At 42.0% G+C, this 22,500-nt stretch overlaps 1 protein-coding gene across 5 annotated transcripts in view; it reads left to right on the forward strand.

Annotated features, from left to right (window-relative positions):
* LOC110500727 (ankyrin 2b, neuronal) overlaps positions 1-22,500 on the forward strand; it is a 301,703-nt gene that overhangs the window by 173,857 nt on the left and 105,346 nt on the right. For all 5 annotated transcript variants that reach the window (XM_090214820.1, XM_090214817.1, XM_036958190.2 and 2 more), the window contains exons 2-3: positions 9,371-9,472; positions 17,605-17,703. In XM_090214820.1, the coding sequence (XP_090070946.1) occupies positions 9,371-9,472; positions 17,605-17,703 (201 nt within the window). The remainder of the gene's footprint in view (positions 1-9,370; positions 9,473-17,604; positions 17,704-22,500) is intronic.

Raw genomic sequence — 22,500 nt, forward strand, 5'->3', positions numbered from 1 at the left:
ACACACTTTTGTTGGTTTGTTTACATTTAATGGCGCTGGGGATTGTGACTAGCGGTTGCCATGGGCAACGCAGCAATGTGTACGGTTTGTGAGGTGGAAAAGGGTTTGAAAGCCGATGGGAGTCAACCGAATCTGGACCAGGCTCCACCAGAGTCAGACTACTGACTGCTTTGAACACCGTCCTGAGCCTGAGCCTGAACCCCCAATACCGGTAAGACTTGGGGGACACAGACAGAGAACTTGGGCATAACATGTGTTTGAAGACCTGGAGGCACTGTAACGCTCGAGGAGTGTGAAATTCCATGTCATCCCTCCAGTCTCTTGCTTCTCTTCTTTGTACCGGAGCTCTTTCAAAAATAGCTTTTTGCTCTTCTTTTCAGTAATCCCCCAAGGTAGAACCCATGACCATACTTTTATTTATATGGTGATACCCTCCCCTCCATTATACTGAGACAGTGTGGTGTAGTAGTTTACAGTGTTGGTGGGGGGGGGGTTTATCACTGTGCTCAAAGGCCTCACCACATCAAAGCGGTGTGGATAGAGATTTCGACAGCCGTGTCAGACACAGGCAGCTGTGTCCTACAAAGGGGGTCACTTGAAGCAGACACAGGTGTAAGACGAGCACTACCAGATCTGTCTGTAATTGGACAGGGCTGTCTGTAAGGACGTTGTGACCCAGATGACCTAAGCAACCTTTAGTGACATTATACCAGCTCAGCATCATTACCTGGGTGACAGAGAGAGAGAGAGAGACCAATCCCACGAACAGCTGGGTATTTTCATTACCAAACAGTAATGAATATTGATAAAAAGCTGAGATGTATATTGATTTACAGCTCTTCCATCCCTCCCTATAGTACAGTATAATGTACTGCTCTGTGCTAGCTGCAGTTGTGTTCAATACTCCAATCCTCTAACGTCAGTCCTTTCCCACAGCAATGACCAGTCCATTCCTATTCCCCTGGAGTCTCCTCCTACCCTCTGTTTCCACCCTTACTCCACCCAGAGGAGTAAGAGTGTAGCCTAGATGTGTGTGTGTGTGTGTGTGTCAGTGTTTTATCATGCGCCTTAATCTCCAAAGGGCGGCCAGTATCATTCCCTGGTGCCATTTTTATGAGCAGACATTGTCAATGCTGTATTGGAATGCAAATGAATTGTAAATGCCCTGCAGAAATATACCGTGGTGTGTAGTAGATGTGTACAGTAGTAGTAGGTGTGTACAGTAGTAGGTGTGTAGTAGGTGTGTTGCATGTGTATGTGTGTGTTTGTAGTCATTCAGTGGCAGCTAAGGTCTATTCTCTCTGATATGAGGACCCCTACTGTCTTTTACAACATGGACTATTCCAAACAGCAGGTGGTGTTAGCTAAGAGCATGCCTTCAACTCGACCCATGACCTCTCACCCCTGACATTCAGCTCTCACTCTCTGTGTCACTAAGTGGACTGTGGAATACAGTTCTGTTTTGTTGTTGTTTTTTTGCTCTTATCGTTGGCTTTGCATTACCAAGCTACCATGGTGCTTTTGATCAGACATTGTTTACTTTGTACACTCTCCTGCAGTAATTTTTTTACGTTTAAAATCGGTCAGTGACACACACACTATCTTGCCTCGATCTGTCAAGGCTCAGTAAAAAAACATTAGCCTCTATTTGTGAATTTAGAGTAGGTCTAAATTTAGCGTCCGTAACGAACATGGGCCTAGTGTTAATTAAATATATGCTAATGAGCCCTCAGGGAGAGCCGTGGTTGGCCGAGACGAGCTGGTGGCCAGCTATATCCTCTCTTGGAATTGGCCCAGATAGGTCTGGCCCAGCTGATGTTGACGATGCTAATCACTAATGAGGGGGACTCATTATCACAGGTTAGGAGAAATAAGGTGGCAGGGTGGTGACTAAGATAACATATGGAATTTTTTAAAGATGGTTATACCCATGGATCATTTAGTTATTTGACTTAACATTTTAGGACCCCTATAAACAGAACAAAATGGGTTTATACTACTATAGCACATAGAAACGCATTGAATAACACATTCATAAATGTCAATGAAAGAAAGTGAAATAATGCATCATAAGGAATAAGGGTTAGAAGTGTCTGTCCTATATCTAGGAGACATAAGAAAGCTCTGGACATATTTTTGGTTTCTTGGACACATATTTAAGGAGGGTTATTACCTCCATACTTCCATTTATTTGTATGGGTTACCTTCAGAAGAGTCCCATGTCACTTGTGGGAGTGTAGAGCAAAACGGAGAACACCGTGGTGTTTGTGAGACTCTCCTCTTTCCATAGTGTGATCAAAATAGTTTGTAGGCCACAGACGGTTCGCGGAGGAGACCGATTTTTCTTGGTTTGTTGTTGATGTCTCACGGTCTGACCAACGTCGCTGTCGCTCGGCCGCCTTCCACCGCAGATACGGAACGCAGACATAGGCAGATGTGGTGGATTGAGACTGACACATTTTGATGTGGATTTCTTTATTATGTACACACGAACACACACATGCACACACACGAACACACACATGCACACACACGAACACACACATGCACACACACGAACACACACATGCACACACACGAACACACACATACACGAACGAACACATACACACACACAGTTAAGGCTGCTGCCAGTCTCCCAGTCCTAGGCACCACAGCGATGTGACATGGTTGCTGTGTACAACAGATCCCCAGTAAACACTCTTGTCTGTTGTTATTACAGGCTGTAATGAAGTCCAGGAATAGAACGTGTTGTTCCATTGGAGTGTGGTGTTTAAAACCAGCAAAGGACAAGGACAAGGTTGCCCTTGTGTGTGTGTGTGTGTGTGTGTGTGTGAGTGTGAGTGAATGATAGAGTCTGCAGAGCACGTGATGTGTGTTGGAGGGTTCTCTGAGGGATATGTGACATCTGTGTTGCCGTGGGCGACCATTCAATCAAGCTTGGTTGTGGTGGTTGTGGCACTGGGCAGTGCAGTGACACACACACACATACACACACAAACGACGATAACACCTCAACATCCTGCTATCCTATTGGTCTGGCTCTGGAGAAGAATAGTTTTGAGTGTGTTTGCCGTGAAGCATTACAAGTCATGGTGAACAGAATTCTTAGATTCACACCCTCAGAGTAGAGAGAGAGAGAGAGAGAGAGGCAATGCTCTACATGTAGTCAGAGATTGGAGAGCTGCATGTCTACCGAATGAAATACCCTGTTGTCATGGTTACCGACAGAGGCAGGGCCGCTTGTCTCCCTGGTAATGGGGAGGAGCCAGGATATTTACAACAGGTCGTCATGGGATTTAATATTTTCATTATTTATAAATCATCTACACACTACTACACTGATGAATATACAGAAGCACTCTGTGTAAATGAATGTTTAATGCGATCTCAGTTTAGGAAGGCTTTTGGAGCTGAAATGACATGGTCGGTAAAGTGATGTTACGCATCACAGGTTAGGTTAATGCACCCAGGGATATTATAGACGTCTAGACTAAAGCGTACTGGCTAGACGACATTAGAGAATGTTTGGGTCGTGTTAAGGTCTAATTTAGGTTATAGCTCTTGTTTTGTAACCTGTGGTTGGCAGATTGGGTGATGAAGGAGAAAGCAGAAACAGACCTGGCAACCAGGCTAGCTCGTATGAGTTGAAATGGGATCTTCTATTAGTTCTGATTCATTCCCTTGTCATCAAGGGTAACTCACTCACAGTGTGAATAGTTCATTTTGTTTCTGTTTAGAATGGCTTATGAATGAACACAATACCGAATACCTTCTTTAACAAAATTAACTATTGGGGCGGCAGGGTAGCCTAGTGGTTAGAGCGTTGGACTAGTAACCGGAAGGTTGCGAGTTCAAATCCCCGAGCTGACAAGGTACAAATCTGTCGTTCTGCCCCTGAACAGGCAGTTAACCCACTATTCCTAGGCCGTCATTGAAAATAAGAATTTGTTCTTAACTGTTCTTAAAGGTAAAATAAATAAAAATATACATTACCACCTTTCTCTCTCTGTTCTTCCTTTCTCTCAATTAAATTCAAAGGGGTTTATTGGCTTGGGAAACATTGCTAAAGCAAGTGAAATAGATAATAAACAAAAGTGTAATAAACAATCAAACACGAGCAGTAAACATTACACTCTTTCCTTCTCCCTCCCGCTCTCTCTCTCTCTTTCTCTACCAGTCCTACATATCACGACGCCTCATAGGAGTGTTCAATCACACACAAAGCCATAAAACACTCTCTTTCAAAGCATTTGCCTGGTTCAAGGACACAGAAACTACAGTATATACGTATCTGTACCATCTGTTTGACTTAGTTTCTAGGGGCTTAGCACAAAACTACTTCGGTATGAAGTTTTTTGGAACAATCTGGCATTTATTTTCTTCTGAATGTTAATTAAGTGCTTTGAGTTAAAAAAAAACAGTTTGAGGGCTGTGCTGACCAAAAGTCGCTATGGCAACACAGACTGCACCGGGATGATTAAAAGATGCCTTGAATAATGTGACTCGGCAGCTAAGAATCCGATGGGATATGATCTGGCTTTCTGCCCCTCACCACACATATACCTTCTCTGATATCTTTAGGTGGTTTGTGAAGAGAGAGAGAGAGCAAGATACATTATTCAGCCAAATCTGTAATGTGATTCATTAAAACTAAATGTCAGCCATTTATTCATTTTTTACATGTTGAAGTGGTTCTCTTTGGTGAGCTGTGATGCTGCTCTGTGACATGCAAGGTGCATCGGGTTGATATTAAAGGGAATTTGGTTGGTGTAACAAAATGATCCTTGCCCTGTGGGCTGGCTGGACAATCCACACGCTGTTCCTCTGGACCTCTCCTTCTGTCATAGATAAAGATATCTCTCCCTGGAGAAATCATCTGAGCTGTCTCCACTAGAAACCTCAGGAGACCCCTCATCTGGGGTAAGGTATCAGCCTCCAGGTTGAGCAGTATCACGAATATATTCACACATCTGACAGAGCAACTTGCCATCCTGCTGCTCTGGGAGCTCCTGATTAGCTACAGCCTCACGGTTTTTGGGTTTACCTCCAGCTACCGTTTGTGTCAGGTCTGAATGTGGATTGTAGTGTCAGGTCTGAATGTGGATTGCTGTGTCAGGTCTGAATGTGGATTGTAGTGTCAGGTCTGAATGTGGATTGTAGTGTCAGGTCTGAATGTGGATTGCTGTGTCAGGTCTGAATGTGGATTGTAGTGTCAGGTCTGAATGTGGATTGTAGTGTCAGGTCTGAATGTGGATTGTAGTGTCAGGTCTGAATGTGGATTGTTGTGTCAGGTCTGAAGGTGGATTGTAGTGTCAGGTCTGAATGTGGATTGTAGTGTCAGGTCTGAATGTGGATTGTTGTGTCAGGTCTGAATGTGGATTGCTGTGTCAGGTCTGAATGTGGATTGTAGTGTCAGGTCTGAATGTGGATTGTAGTGTCAGGTCTGAATGTGGATTGTAGTGTCAGGTCTGAATGTGGATTGCTGTGTCAGGTCTGAATGTGGATTGTAGTGTCAGGTCTGAATGTGGATTGTAGTGTCAGGTCTGAATGTGGATTGTAGTGTCAGGTCTGAATGTGGATTGCTGTGTCAGGTCTGAATGTGGATTGTAGTGTCAGGTCTGAATGTGGATTGTAGTGTCAGGTCTGAATGTGGATTGTAGTGTCAGGTCTGAATGTGGATTGTTGTGTCAGGTCTGAAGGTGGATTGTAGTGTCAGGTCTGAATGTGGATTGTTGTGTCAGGTCTGATTGATTCAGTGCAGTTCTCTGTAGCATCCAGACACAGGTTGCTGCTGCTGCAGGCTACTGCAGAACAAAACTAGCTTTCATATAGCCCCAGGAAGAATCTCTCTCCTTATCGGTAGTATGTCCAGTGTATAGACATATCATCTCTGCACTGCAGTGTAAGTGAATGACAGAGTAGGGGACATATCCTCAGTCTGGGTTTGGGCTGAGCTCTGCTGTGTGCTGGAACGATCTCTAACCCTGTCACCCTCACTGAGCGTCTCTGGGAGATAGCTAGCCTAGCTATCCATGATGCTAATTCAATAAGGTTCCCAGTTAGCAGCACAGGCTGGTTGTCATGGAGCAGGACTACATTTGAGACTACTTTCTGCCTTTCTGCCTCCGAGTGGAAGCGGTGATTCTGCAGTACTGTTTTCTGTAGTGTGAGCCAGGTAGTGCTGGGGGACGGAAGGTAGAGAGAGGAAAATGCTGACTCACTCCCGCTCTGCTCTGCTCTACAGTCTTGGTCCATCTCCAACTTAGTCTGCTTCAGTTAGGAAAAGTGGAGGACATGTCCCGGTTGTATTCCCCTGTGTTACATTATACACTATTCCCCTGTGTTACATTATACACGATTCCCCTTCGTTACATTATGCACTATTCCCCTTCGTTACATTATGCACTATTCCCCTGTGTTACATTATGCACTATTCTCCTGTGTTAAATTATACACAATTCCCCTGCGATACATTATGCACTATTCCACTGTGTTACATTATACACTATTCCCCTGTGTTACATTATACACTCTTCCCCTGTGTTACATTATACACTATTCCACTGTGTTACATTATACACTATTCCCCTGTGTTAAATGATACACTATTCCCCTGCATTACATTATACACTATTCCCCTGTGTTACATTATACACTATTCCCCTGCATTACATTATACACTCTTCCCCTGTGTTACATTGTGCACTATTCCCCTGTGTTAAATTATACACTATTCCCCTGTGTTACATTATACACTTTTCCACTGTGTTACATTATGCACTATTCCACCGTGTTACATTATGCACTATTCCACTGTGTTACATTATACACTATTCCCCTGTGTTACATTATGCACTATTCCACTGTGTTACATTATACACTATTCCCCTGTGTTACATTATACACTATTCCCCTGCGTTACATTATACACTATTCCCCTGTGTTACATTATACACTATTCCCCTGCATAATATTATACATTATTCCCCTGCATTACATTATGCACTATTCCCCTGTGTAACATTATGCACTATTCCCCTGTGTTACATTATACACTATTCCCCTGTGTTAAATGATACACTATTCCCCTGCATTACATTATACACTATTCCCCTGTGTTACATTATACACTATTCCCCTGCATTACATTATACACTATTCCCCTGTGTTACATTATACACTATTCCCCTGCATTACATTATACACTCTTCCCCTGTGTTACATTGTGCACTATTCCCCTGTGTTACATTATACACTATTCCCCTGCATAATATTATACATTATTCCCCTGCGTTACATTATGCAATATTCCCCTGTGTAACATTATGCACTATTCCCCTGTGTTACATTATGCACTACTCCCTGTGTTACATTATGCACTATTCCACTGTGTTACATTATACACTATTCCCCTGTGTTACATTATGCACTTTTCCCCTGCATAATATTATACATTATTCCCCTGCGTTACATTATGCACTATTCCCCTGTGTAACATTATGCACTATTCCCCTGTGTTACATTATGCACTATTCCCCTGTGTTACATTATGCACTATTCCCCTGCGTTACATTATGCACTATTCCCCTGTGTTACATTATACACTATTCCACTGTGTTACATTATACACTATTCCCCTGTGTTACATTATACACTATTCCCCTGCATTACATTATACACTATTCCCCTGTGTTACATTATGCACTATTCCCCTGTGTTAAATTATACACTATTCCTCTGCATTACATTATACACTATTCCCCTGTGTTACATTATACACTATTCCCCTGTGTTACATTATACACTATTCCCCTGTGTTACATTATACACTCTTCCCCTGTGTTACATTATACACTATTCCCCTGTGTTACATTATGCACTATTCCACTGTGTTACATTATACACTATTCCCCTGTGTTACATTATACACTATTCCCCTGTGTTACATTATACACTATTCCCCTGCATAATATTATACATTATTCCCCTGCGTTACATTATGCACTATTCCCCTGCGTTACATTATACACTATTCCCCTGTGTTACATTATGCACTATTCCCCTGCATAATATTATACATTATTCCCCTGCGTTACATTATGCACTATTCCCCTGTGTAACATTATACACTATTCCCCTGCGTTACATTATACACTATTCCCCTGTGTTACATTATACACTATTCCCCTGCATAATATTATACATTATTCCCCTGCGTTACATTATGCACTATTCCCCTGTGTAACATTATGCACTATTCCCCTGTGTTACATTATGCACAATTCCCCTGTGTTACATTATGCACTATTCCCCTGTGTTACATTATGCACTATTCCCCTGTGTTACATTATACACTCTTCCCACTGTGTTACATTATGCACTATTCCACCGTGTTACATTATGCACTATTCCACTGTGTTACATTATACACTATTCCCCTGTGTTACATTATGCACTATTCCACTGTGTTACATTATACACTATTCCCTGTGTTACATTATGCACTATTCCCCTGTTACATTATGTACTATTCCCCTGTGTTACATTATGCACTATTCCCCTGCATAATATTATACATTATTCCCCTGCGTTACATTATGCACTATTCCCCTGTGTAACATTATGCACTATTCCCCTGTGTTACATTATGCACAATTCCCCTGTGTTACATTATGCACTATTCCCCTGTGTTACATTATGCACTATTCCCCTGTGTTACATTATGCACTATTCCCCTGTTACATTATGCACTATTCCCCTTTGTTACATTATGCACTATTCCCCTGTGTTACATTATACACTATTCCCCTGCATAATATTATACATTATTCCCCTGTGTTACATTATACACTATTCCCCTGTGTTACATTATACACTATTCCCCTGTGTTACATTATGCACTATGCCCTGTGTTACATTATGCACTATTCCCTGTGTTACATTATGCACTATTCCCTGTGTTACATTATGCACTATTCCCCTGTGCCTGATTAAATAATATCACGCTCCGATGGGAAACAGTGATTCAGTGAAGGTGTTGATGGCTGCAGATAATGAGTGATGTGACACTGCCACTGTGCTCAGGAGGGATTGAGGTGTGTTTGTCTTTGAGCCTCAGGGACTGTTGCTGTGTGCAGTTTGGGATATATTGAATGTCTGGGTGGCCTGGCACACGTTACCCAAACAACTGCTAATGTGCTATCACCATTGCCATTTCTATCTGTCCTAGAAGTCATGGGAAGTTACTAATTTCAAAGCTACGAGGCATTGGGCTGTGGTCTGACGTTGTCCTGACATTGCCATCATGTTGTTCTAATGTTATTCCAATGTTGTTCTAAACTATTTATTTCTCTGTGTTCTTCTCCAGTCGGACAGCAACACCAGCTTCCTGCGAGCGGCGAGGGCGGGGAACATCGACAAGGTTCTGGAGTACCTGAAGGGTGGAGTGAACATCAGCACCTGCAATCAGGTAAGAGACTAGTGGACAAACAAACAAACAAACACACACACAAGGAAACACAGGTGAAGCCTGCCTGTTCACATGTCCCCATTCATCAATACCTGAGTGGTTACAGGACAAGTCATTTGTTTGTTTTGATAGTGCTCTTCTTTGGTCTCTGCGGCTGTGGGTCTCTGTGGAGCCACAATGTCTGCCAGTCCTCTTCCCAGTCACCCAGGCAATCAGCCTCTCTCATCTCCTACCTTCTCTTCAACAACACATAGCTCTTGCAATCGTGTGTTTGATCATAAGTCTTAACTCCAATCCATCTACAGTGACAGGGTGACCTTGGTGTTGCTGTTCTGTCTCTGTCCATAGGGAGGAACTATATAGCAAAAATATTTAGCTCTTTGGGAGCTATGGCAACCACATAATGTGTGTAATGTGCTCAGCGTGGATTGAGCTGTTAGTGATTAATTACAAAACATTTGACTATTTGGCTGTAATACAAATCACTACACTCTAGCACTCTACAATTAACATTGTTCTCAGATTAAGAGAGGGATTGGCCCAGTCTCCCTGAGCGCTGAGTTTTTGCGGTTCACTCTAAAATGTAATCATTGTCATCTTGAAGGGGACTGTCAGCGTGATTACATTAGGAGTAAAGAGCCTCTGTCATTCAGGGTTCATTATTAAACAAGGTTCTACTTTAAAGTAACACTGCTATGTCTGACAATAGCTTTGACCAAGCAAATTTAGCACGGGAAATGCAATGTGCTTTTGTAAAAAATAATTTGTATTCCAGGCAGGTTTCTTGTATGATGATTCTGTCATTAAGATTTTGCTGCCGCTAATATTGACATTGACAAGTCAATGAATCAATAACGTCGAAATCCATTACTCTGAGTCCATCACTCTGGCCTCTCATGAATTCACCATGCATCTCCCTCAGGTAAAATAAACAGAACAGTAAATGTATAGATGGAGGGAGGGTTAAAAGAAGACACGAGGGTAGGGGAGGAGTGAGTCTCTCTCTGTATCTCTCTGTACCCCTTCTCTCTCTCTGTATCCCCTTCTCTCTGTATCCCCCTCAATCTCTCTCTCTCGCTCTGTATCCCTCTCTCTCTCTCTCTCTCTCTGTCACATGCACTCTCTCTCTCTCCCTCTCTTTCTCTCCCTCTCAATTCAATTTCAATTTAAGGGGCTTTATTGGCATGGGAAACATGTTTACATTGCCAAAGCAAGTGAAATAGATAATAAACAAAAGTGAATTAAACAATGTAATGTTTATTGTTAATTTTTTAAACTATCTCTATTAGTTTACCTCTATACTGACCTATTATCTTACCTCTATATTGATCTATTATCTTACTTCTATATTGATCTATTATCTTACCCTAGCTCTCCTCTACCTGTATCCTCTCTGGTCTCTCCCCTCCCTCCCCTCATCCAATGCCCGGACACCCCCACCCCCTCCCTCTCTATCCATAGTCCAGTCGCCCCTCCCTGGAATCTGTTACCGTAGAACAGTGACCTTCACACAGTGACAAGGACCTCAACGAATGGGAGAGATAGGAACTGCATGAGTGTAAGGCAGAAACAGACATGGAGAAGAGACAGGATCCGATTCACTAACATCCCCTGTGGGTTCATATATCATTTGACAGGTAGAATCAATGGATTGACAGCTGTGAATGTGGAATCTGATGGTCTAGTGGGTATCAGTTAGCAAGCTGGAACAATCTCAAGGTGTTCTGTATTGTTAAACCCTCATCTACATGTATCGGCAATGCAATTTTGCAAAGTGGATCACAGTGAAAAACAATCTGTGTCAGTCATCCTAGCAACCTGCAAGCACAAGTATCTACAGTATGTCAGTCATCCCTAGCAACCAACGAGCATTCCACCACCCGCATACAAATGGCATTGCTATACGGTAATGATAACAGCCATGTACTGTATGTCAGGGAGTGTATTTGACAGCTGACAGATAGATAGTGGTTGTTACTGTTTGCATGTGGGGCTGAAGCCATCTGATCATCCATCCCCTTGACCTTCATCAGTGTCCAAGGCCTCCTCATGCAACCAGACTACTACTACAGTACACTACCCTACACACCTGTTCCCCCTGTTCCCCTTGTTACCCCTCTTACCCATGTTACCCCATTACCCTTGTTAGCCTTGTTCCCCCGTTACCCCCGTTAGCCATGCTCTTAAATGCAAGTAAAACTAAATGCATGCTCTTCAACCGATCGCTGCCCGCACCTGCCCACCCGCATCACTGGATGGTTCAGACTTAGAATATGTGGACAATTGCAAATACCTAGGTGTCTGATTAGACTGTAAACTCTCCTTCCAGACTCACATTACACATCTCCAATCCAAAATTAAATCTGGAATCAGCTTCCTATTTCGCAACAAAGCATCCTTCACTCGTGCTGCCAAACATACCCTCGTAAAACTGACTATACTACCTACCTATCCTGGACTTCGGCGATGTCATTTATAAAATAGCCTCAAACTCTACTCAGCAAATTGAATGGCACTGTCTATCACGTTTTGTCTCCAAAGCCCCATATACTACCCACTACTGCGACCTGTATGCTCTCATTGGCTGAACCTCGCTTCATATTCGTCGCCAAACCCACTGGCTCCAGGTCATCTATAAGTCTTTTCTAGGTAAAACCCTGCCTAATCTCAGCTCACTGGTCACCATAGCAGCACCCACCCGTAGCATGCGCTCCAGCAGGTATATCTCACTGGTCACCCCAAAACCAATTCCTCCTTTGGCCGCCGTTCCTTCCAGTTTGCTGCTGCCAATGACTGGAATGAATTGCAAAAATCACTGAAGCTGGAGACTAATATCTCCCTTACTAACTTTAAACATCAGCTGTCAGAGCAGCTTACAGATCATTGCACCTGTACATAGCCCATCTGTAAATAGCCCATCCAACTACCTCATCCTCATATTGTTATTTATTTTTTTGCTCCTTTGCACCCCAGTATATCTACTTGCACATTCATCTTCTACACATCTACCACTCCAGTGTTTAATTGCTAAATTGTAATTACTTCGCCACTACAGCCTATTTATTGCCTTACCTCCCTAATCTTACCTCAAATGCATACAATGTATTTAGATTTTTTTCTATTGTGTTATTGACTGGATGTTTGTTTATTCCACGTGTAACTCTGTGTTGTTGTTTGTGTCGCACTGCTTTGCTTTATCTTGGCCAGGTCGCAGTTGTAAATGAGAACTTGTTATCAACTGTCCTACCTGGTTAAATAAAGGTGAAAAAAAAAACTGTTACTCATGTTACCCTTGTAACCCCGTTACCCCTGTAACCCTTGTCCTCCTGTTACCCAGTTACCCCTGTTACCCCGTTACCCTGGTCCTACTGTTACCCAGTTACCCCTGTTACCCTGGTCCTACTGTTACCCAGTTACCCTTGTTACCCTGTTACCCTGGTCCTACTGTTACCCAGTCACCCCTGTTACCCTGGTCCTACTGTTACCCAGTTACCCCTGTTACCCTGGTCCTACTGTTACCCAGTTACCCCTGTTACCCTGGTCCTACTGTTACCCAGTTACCCCTGTTACCCTGGTCCTACTGTTACCCAGTTACCCCTGTTACCCTGGTCCTACTGTTACCCAGTTACCCCTGTTACCCTGGTCCTCCTTTTACCCAGTTACCCCTGTTACCCTGGTCCTCCTTTTACCCAGTTACCCCTGTTACCCTGGTCCTCCTTTTACCCAGTTACCCCTGCCTACTGTAACCTTTTAACTGCCTTGCGATGAGTAAGTCACCCATTTATTATGGAACTATAGTCCATGATGATAACTATTTTTATCCTAAATCTATCTGCATGTTGATTAGTTGGTATTTATGCTAGTTGTGAGTACTCCTGGGAGTACTCTTTTCTAGGGCTGTTTTGGTGACCTCAGTATTATTCTACGTGGTCGTTGAGTCACTGTAATCTCCTCTTATGCCCTCTGGACATGCGTTAGTAGTACTCAACTCACTAACAACCATCGGGACCTAATGGTCTGGTGCTCAGGGCTCTATTGTCCCTCTAACCACTCTGACATCAATGCAAATGCTATCAAAAATCACATCAAACACTTATCATCAAAACAGTATCATGCTTTAAAAACTCACCTCACTGTGATTAATCAATTTGAAGAAAGAAGTTCAACAACAGGTTGAAACTGAATGGAAAACATGGTTGTTGTGGATGTTGTTTCAAAGCCTAACACAACGAAATGGACAGCGCTTTCTAAAGTGATGATTCATTCAAAATACTCTGATGCAAATTGGAGCTTCTACATATGTATAGGCCTACAGTGCCCAAGCCTGAAAAAAACTATTAAAATAAGGATTCTGCCATTATACAATATATAGCCTACCGCATATTAGACATGGCAGAAAAACATAACTTAAATCGGTCTTTATTTTATCTTTGGTACATAATTGGTCAAGCCTATATCTATAATGAATTTGTATTTGGTTTTGAATATCCTAGTAATAGGGATTTTTTAAATATATTTTCATAATTAATAGGCTGAAACATTACCTTTAGCTACAGGATATCTTACCACCATGCGTTTCCATCTCACCTCTCCCTGTTCCAATCTCCAATGAGCAGAGAAAGGGACTGTCAACAGTTTAATGAAATATGTTTTGTTTTGAAAACATGTTACTATCAATGTTCCCGAACAGATTTCCCTTGGTTTCCCAAATTGGAGAATATCACCTGTCACACAGCGAAATAACCGGAGCAGCCTATCCACATGAGTGAAAAACGTACAGGCAGGAAAGTGGCCTCCATTCGCTATTCCAGTGCATATGGATGACATGTATTTTTGTCTTGCCCCTGTTCCTGTTCCTGTCCATTTGATAATGGGTCATTCTAAATCCAAACTAATGTTATATATTAGTAAAGACAAGATTCAATTGAGGATAGTCTAATGGGTGAAAATATGATCACTTGATGAGAGAACAGCGTGTGCAGCCTGACATGCTAACCACACTGCGCACGTATGTTGATTTTGTCCACCCCCATCAGACTTAATCAGGACAAGCAGGTTGAATATCAAAATTAACTCTGAACCAACTTTATTAATTTGGGGACAGGTCAAAAAGCATTAAACATTTATGGAAATTTAGCTAGCTAGCTAGCTTGCTGTTGCTAGCTAATTTGTCCTGGAATATAAACATTTGGTTGTTATTTTACCTGAAATGCACAAGGTCCTCTACTCCAACAATTAATCCACAGATAAAAGGGTAAAAGTTTGTTTCTGGGTGTCTCTCCTCCTTCCGGCTTCTTCTTCTTCTTTGGACTTTATATGGCGGTGGGCAACCAACTTTAAGGTGCATTACCACCACCAACTAGACTGGAGTGTGGACCTCAGTTATCCCCAATTGCATCTCTGAGGAGATTTTTTTAACCTTTATTTAACCAGGTAGGCTATTTGAGAACAAATTCTCATTTACAACTGTGACCTCTACCGGGAGTTTCTAAGGTGTTTGTCTACCCTCTACATTTTGCCGTCAGTACAGTGTTGGGGCAAGGCCCTACAATTACACAATACTGAAATAGAGCTGGAAATAGAGCTGGTTTTCGCTGCTAAGTGACAGGCTAAGTGAGCAGGTGGTGCATCCTTCTACGTCAAATGCAGCGTGTCTTTCCGCCTCCCTCTATGTTATACAACAGGCTCCTTCAGGGCAGTGCACAAAACATCCCACACTTTTCTTGTAGAATATATGACACACTTCTTTTGTAGACAAGTGTAGAGTATACCCATTTATTCTCACTACCAGTCCTAAACATAGTTTCCCCCGTCGATAGGGGGCCTTGCTTTAATAAGTACAGGGACCCTCAGCAGCGGTTCAGTTCATTATAAGCAGGGTCCGCGTGACATAGTCTGTTTGGGCTGACCAGGCTACAGAGGAGATTACATATTGACTGAGCGGCCCTTTTGAAACACTAGACATATTCTCCCTGGTGAAAGAGTAGTTGAATCAGTGCTGGGTCACTGGTACTCACCCCCCGGCCCACAAGACAGAGTACTATAACCCTATAACTCTTCTCCTTCTGCTATTAGAGATATATTTACACTCCAGACTACGACATTCCTCTTCCTAATATTTCTATATTTCGTAATTCAATTATTTTTCTTTTAAATGTGTGTGTATTGTTGTGTATTGTTAGATGTTGCTGCACTGTTGGAGCTAGGAACTCAAGCATTTCGCTACATCCGCAAAAAGATTTCATTAGACTGAAAGAGGGCCATTCATGAGGGAAACAATAGTAGTCATGCTTTCCTTTCATCATCTCAATCCTCCCTCCTTCTCATTGGTCAAACTCTCTTTACCTCCCGCCCCTTAATTTCTCTCCTCTCTCATTGGCTCCGTCCGTCATGCATATTCTGTCAATCATCCCCTCATGTTGTGGGGTTTTGGGAATTAACGCTTGGGTTCCTTAATCCGCAGGGTAATCTGCCTAGAGTGATATTGACATTTAATCTTAATTTTTTTCCTTCACAGGCATTTAGGATCTATTTATAGCCCCAACAACAATCTTTTAATAGGTTCAGGACCACAATTATACAGAGGGAAATCACCTAGTCTTTAGCCAATTGAACTGGGACCAGTTGGTATATCTGAGTCTTGATATATCTGAGTTAGTCTTGGACGGATGTTTTGATCTAGGGTCAGGTCTTATGGGTGCCTGGAAAGGAAATTCTTGGGTGGTATCCAGATTGTCATACCTTCAAATCGACCTTGTGCCATACTGGGATATTCTGTAATTCCGGCACTGAACACAATGGGTGCTATTTTCAAACACCACTGAGCCTTAGCAATGCTAACATGTATATGTAAAATCTCATAGAGAATGCTAACTAAACGCGTATTGCAAACATTTTATACATTCTCTGACCTAAAGTATGTGCAGGACAGACATCCCAGCTCATAGAGTTATACAAGGAACAAAAAAAATATACTCCCTGTTTGCTGCACAAAACAAATATTAGACAGCAAGACTCTTGATCCAGGAAGGAATTCTCTGCTGTTACCAAGCGACGCTTGATTTAGGAAGAAGCTAATCACTTAGCTAGATAGCTAACCAGCTACTTAATTAGCAAATGAAGTACTTAACTGCAGAGCATTTAGCATATTTTAGACAGTTAACTTAATAGTTAGAAGATATTTAGCTGGCAAACATTTAGTTGTGAATTCTATACTGTAAGTACATCACCCATGCTGCACAACAGTGAGTGACTCACAAGGCTCCGGTCTCTCGTCATTGTGTGCTCGTAAACAAACAGCACGTGACTGGGGACTATTGGCAAGCTTCATAGTGAAAAATGATGTGACAGTTGAAATGAAGAAAACAATATTTATTTTTATCTCCTAACGCATTACACAAGTTGACTACAGTTATTTACTTAAGTGGCTACAAATATTCAAATGTATAAAAAAACAAACATAAAATAAATAGTTTCAACGGTATTGACGGTATTGAAAAATGTACAAATATCCTGGTATACGGTATATACAGCTACCGTCCATGCTTAATAGGTAGACTAGCCATGCATAAGTCCCAGCAATGCCTGACTCTGCTGTTCTGGGGACTTTTGCATTCAATGAACAAAATCACACACCAAGCAAACACCAGACTGCCACACGCATGTACACACGCACACGCACGCACACACACACACACGCACGCACGCACACGCACACATACATACACACATACACACAAACACACACGCACACGCACACACACACACACTGATAGGCTTTATTAATACCACCAGGCCTACATAGTAAATCCTGGTCTGGCCCTAGTCCACCACCATCGTGACACGGTGCAAATTCTAACCTCCAGTAGTGGCTTTAATATTTCTATGTCACCCCGTCAAGCGAGAAAGTAGACAACACGGTTTCACAGCCAAGAGAAGGAGGGAGAGAGAGAGAGGGAGAGGGAGGGAGCGGGAGGGAGAGCGAGAGAGGGAGAGGGGCACTGTTAGGTTATGGACCTTGAGGTACACCCAGTCACTTCTCTCGTTGCCTTTTTTAAATTTTTGTGTCAATCCTCCATTTTGTTTTGAAGTTGACCTTCTGTGTGTGTGTCCCTTCTTCTCTTCCTCCTCAGAATGGGCTCAACGCGTTGCACCTGGCAGCTAAGGAGGGCCATGTGGAGCTGGTCCAGGAGCTGCTGGAGAGAGGCTCTGCTGTGGACTCGTCCACCAAGGTGGGTTCCCTTACCGTTCTACCGTACAGTATGTGAGGCTAGCACAGTATGAGGGTAGCACAGGTAGGTAGTCTATTGATTCATCCACAGCTGAGTAGAGGCAGATTTGTGAAATACTTGTTAGGAGCTTGAATTCTGGCCAGGTTTTAAAATTATATTTCTCTCAGCTGCTTTGGACTTAAGATCATAATAAAGTGAAATCACTCCAAAGATGACATCAAGTTTTGTTTTTCTTCAGCGGCGAAATTGGATAACTGTGCATTGTTTTGTTTTGATGTTGTACTTTCCAACTGGGATCGAATCTTTCAAACAACCCCAAAAAAATGGGATGCATTTCTCAGAAAAGTCTGCTCTTTCAAGGTATCGGTCTGCAAATTAGGGACCCGAAACGTGGATAAAGTGTCACACACAGGGTTAACCAGGTCAAAATCCTGGATCGGCTGTAGTCCTTCATTAATCTGACTCATAACCTTTTCACAGTGAGACTATACTACCATACCCAGGGCAGTCAGCCATATCCCACTGCCCCCAACACTCAATGCACTAGAACCTAACTGTAACCTAATGCTGTCACATGACTGTGCACTCTAGAGAGTACTTCAGAGTACTGGGGTGTAGCAGGCAGGAAGGGGATGCAGCTAGTTTCAATGTAAATGGAGGTAGTAATGCCAAGCTGTGGAAATGGAGAAGCCATATTCCTTCTAAGCTACATGTGTGACTTGTTAGATGTTGAAATGTAGATTCAACACTTTAATAAATATATATTTTTTTATTCAACTTTATTTAACCAGGTAGGCAACTGCGACCTGGCCAACATAAAGCAAAGCAGTTCGACACGTACAACAACACAGGGTTACACATGGAATAAACAAACATACAGTCTATAATACAGTAGAAAAAGTCTATATACAGTGTGTGCAAATGAGGTAGGACAAGGGAGGTAAGGCAATAAATAGGCCATGGTGTGAAGTAATTACAATATAGAAATTAAACACTGGAATGGTAGATGTGCAGAAGATTAAAGTGCAAGGAGATATTACTGGGGTGCAAAGGAGCCAGATAAATAAATAAATATAGCATGGGGATGAGGTAGTTGGATGGGCTGTTTACAGATGGGCTATGTACAGGTGCTGTGATCTGTGAGCTGCTCTGACAGCTGGTGCTTAAAGCTAGTGAGGGAGATATGAGTCTCCAGCTTCAGTGATTTTTGCAGTTCGTTCCAGTCATTGGCAGCAGAGAACTGGAAGGAAAGGCGTCCAAAACAAGAATTGGCTTTGGGGTTGAATATACTGTAGAGTTGGTGTTTTTGCCTCGTGGTTAGTGTTTGAATGGCTGGCATGGTACCATTTGAGGTGCCTCTCCAAATAATTACTCAAAATCCAGGACTGACTCGTCTTGTGTTGAACATCATTCACTGGGTCGTGTTTAATTGTTTATACTGTACATGACTAATTTTAAGTGTGTATTTTGACATCCCAATAGGCCTACCCCAAACTTGAGGTAGATTGTCACTGAAACAAGTTTCTTGATGTGACTTGTTAATGTGTCCTAGTTAAAAGCATTTAGGGATTAATCCCAGGCTGTTGCTGGTACGAGTGATAACTCTCTGTGTCTGTGTCACAGCATCATTATGAAGGCATTATCCCTGGCTGTATGTGTCACATCATCATTAGGAAGGCATTATCGCTAGCTGTCTGTGTCACCGCATCATTAGGAAGGTATTTTCTCTGGCTGTCTGTGTCACAGCATCATTAGGAAGGCATTATCGCTAGCTGTCTGTGTCACGGCATCATTTGAAAGGCATTATCGCTAGCTGTCTGTGTCACAGCATCATTAGGAAGGCATTTTCTCTGACTGTCTGTGTCACAGCATCATTAGGAAGGCATTATCCCTGGCTGTCTGTGTCACAGCATCATTAGGAAGGCATTATCCCTGGCTGGCTATGTCACAGCATCATTAGGGAGGCCCCCTCAACTCCATCACTGAGCCATGGGTGTCTGTGGATATGCCTGTCTGTCTGGGTTGTCAGTGATGGATTGAATGAATGAGGATGGGTGATAAAATGATGAATGGGAGTTGCTGTAGAGTAATGCGATGGCGGTATGACAGTCATTGGTGTCGTAATGAAAATGCCATAACACTAATGAGGGAGGGAGTAGGGTATAGTTAGTTACATGAGGTTTGATCAGAGTGCCAATTATACTGTGATATATGCTGTCTCTATTTTTTGGGGGGGACCTCCTTGTGCATGATTCTTTTTATGGGCCTAATATATAGTAAGCAAAATGTATTAATTTGCCTTGAACACAACGAGTCATGATGTTTTCATCTTATTGTCAACAAATTATAAGTAGGCTACCTGTGAATGTTCGTCCACTCCAAAATATCTCTGAGTGTGATGACATCTGGTGATTATCTCTGAGTGTGATGACATCTGGTGATTATCTCTGAGTGTGATGACATCTGGTGATTATATCTGAGTGTGATGACATCTGGTGATAATATCTGAGTGTGATGACATCTGGTGATTATCTCTGAGTGTGATGACATCTGGTGATAATATCTGAGTGTGATGACATCTGGTGATTATATCTGAGTGTGATGACATCTGGTGATAATATCTGAGTGTGATGACATCTGGTGATTATATCTGAGTGTGATGACATCTGGTGATTATCTCTGAGTGTGATGACATCTGGTGATTATCTCTGAGTGTAATGACATCTGGTGATTATCTCTGAGTGTAATGACATCTGGTGATTATCTCTGAGTGTGATGACATCTGGTGATTATCTCTGAGTGTAATGACATCTGGTGATTATCTCCGAATGTGGTTATATACACACAAAAATATACACACAAAAATGTGGTCTTATTTGTGGATAGTCACAATAATATAATAGTTTGATATAAGTATTTACATGCTTTGCAAGAAGAACGATTTCCCTAATAATCCTGTTTCCATGGAGACATCTGAAATCAGGCTACCTGATGGCACTCTGCAGAAAATCACCAATCAAAATAAACATTCTATCACAGCGAACAAGTTATTTTTGGGAAACACATGCGCAGATCTGGGTGGGCACAGGAGACCTGGGAGGCTATGCTACAAGCGACGAGTTCACCAGAGCTGTCATTGCCAACCTAGCCGTCTGAGCTAGCGACATACTGGCATCTCTCTGCAGCTCGTAAACATACACTTTATTTATTGACCTGCTGTCTGCACTAATATCACTCAATATATTCAATTATTAAACATTCTATGTTAAGACCGATTTTCCGTACAGCGGAGTTTCATATATAGTAATGCCGATGAACCATTTATTGCAGTGGGCTAAATCAGGGTCACACAGAGTGATTCTTGTTAGTCTTAAACAAAGTATAAACCTCACACATGGTTATGGGCTCAACAAAAATAAGACACCTGTACCATGTTAGACACAAGAGTTGAAATCTATTACATGTTGAGTTTGCATCCCAATATTACACTTTATAAACACCACAGAAGACTGAAATATAACAAAAACTGTTTGACATAGAAACACCGGATTTTCGTCATAAAAAAAAGAAATATTAATGGGGACATTAAGAAACGTTTGAATAACATTCCACCCCATGAGGCCAAAGAGGGCACTTTTGTCTGCGATGTTTGCGTGTTCCTATATTTTGAAAGATTTGCTCAGAAAACCAGGTGTTTTAATCAGCGTATGCTTACTTCTATTTTGACATTACACCGATTTAAGATTAGCAGAGTGAGGTGTTTACATGATTGTTGCGTAATATGTCTACTGCCATAATCAGTTTAATATCGAATTACTAGTGTGCATGTCAACATACTTACTGGGTCTACACTCTTGGGGTCGGAATTAATGAATGCATCTTGTTGACAAAAGGACCTTTTTTGAAGAAAGAAAAGTTGGGACACCTGAAAATGGCTGAGATATGTGACTGTCCCTGGATGTTAGGCCACATGGAACAAAAATATTTTAAACCATGACTCAGAGGTGGGGGTGTTTGTTTAATCTGGAATACATTTTTATTTTAATATGTACCACTGTAGCAGTACAAATAGCATTTTAAACAAATAGAAGAATAGCTAAATTAGGATTATTTAGAGACCACACCAAAGTTAGACTTTGTTGCATTTCGGGGGACTCATGTCTCATTCAGGGGTTCTGAGACCCCCCCTGGGCCCCCTGTAATTTGCACTCTGGGTGTGGTATGCTTGAAATTCAAACATGGGCAATGCAAAAGGCACTGCATCTCAGTGCAAGAGGCGTCACTACAGTCCCTGGTTCGAATCCAGGCTGTATCACACCCGGCCGTGATTGGAAGTCCCATAGGGCGTCGCACAATTGGCCCAGCGTAGTACAGGTTTGGCCGGGGGGGTAGGGCGTCACTGTAAATAAGAATTTGTTCTTAATTAACTGACTTGCCTAGTTAAAGGTTAAATAAGAAAGGTTAAAGGTTAAATAAGAAAGGTTGAAGGTTAAATAAGAAAGGTTGAAAGTTAAATAAGAAAGGTTGAAGGTTAAATAAGAAAGGTTGAAGGTTAAATAAGAAAGGTTAAAGGTTAAATAAGAAAGGTTAAAGGTTAAATAAGAAAGGTTAAAGGTTAAATAAGAAAGGTTGAAGGTTAAATAAGAAAGGTTGAAGGTTAAATAAGAAAGGTTGAAGGTTAAATAAGAAAGGTTGAAGGTTAAATAAGAAAGGTTGAAGGTTAAATAAGAAAGGTTGAAGGTTAAGTAAGAAAGGTTAAAGGTTAAATAAGAAAGGTTAAAGGTTAAATAAGAAAGG

This window comes from Oncorhynchus mykiss, chromosome 21 (genome assembly GCF_057628025.1).
Source record: "Oncorhynchus mykiss isolate SJ-2025 chromosome 21, ASM5762802v1, whole genome shotgun sequence".
NCBI classification, from domain to species: domain Eukaryota; kingdom Metazoa; phylum Chordata; class Actinopteri; order Salmoniformes; family Salmonidae; genus Oncorhynchus; species Oncorhynchus mykiss.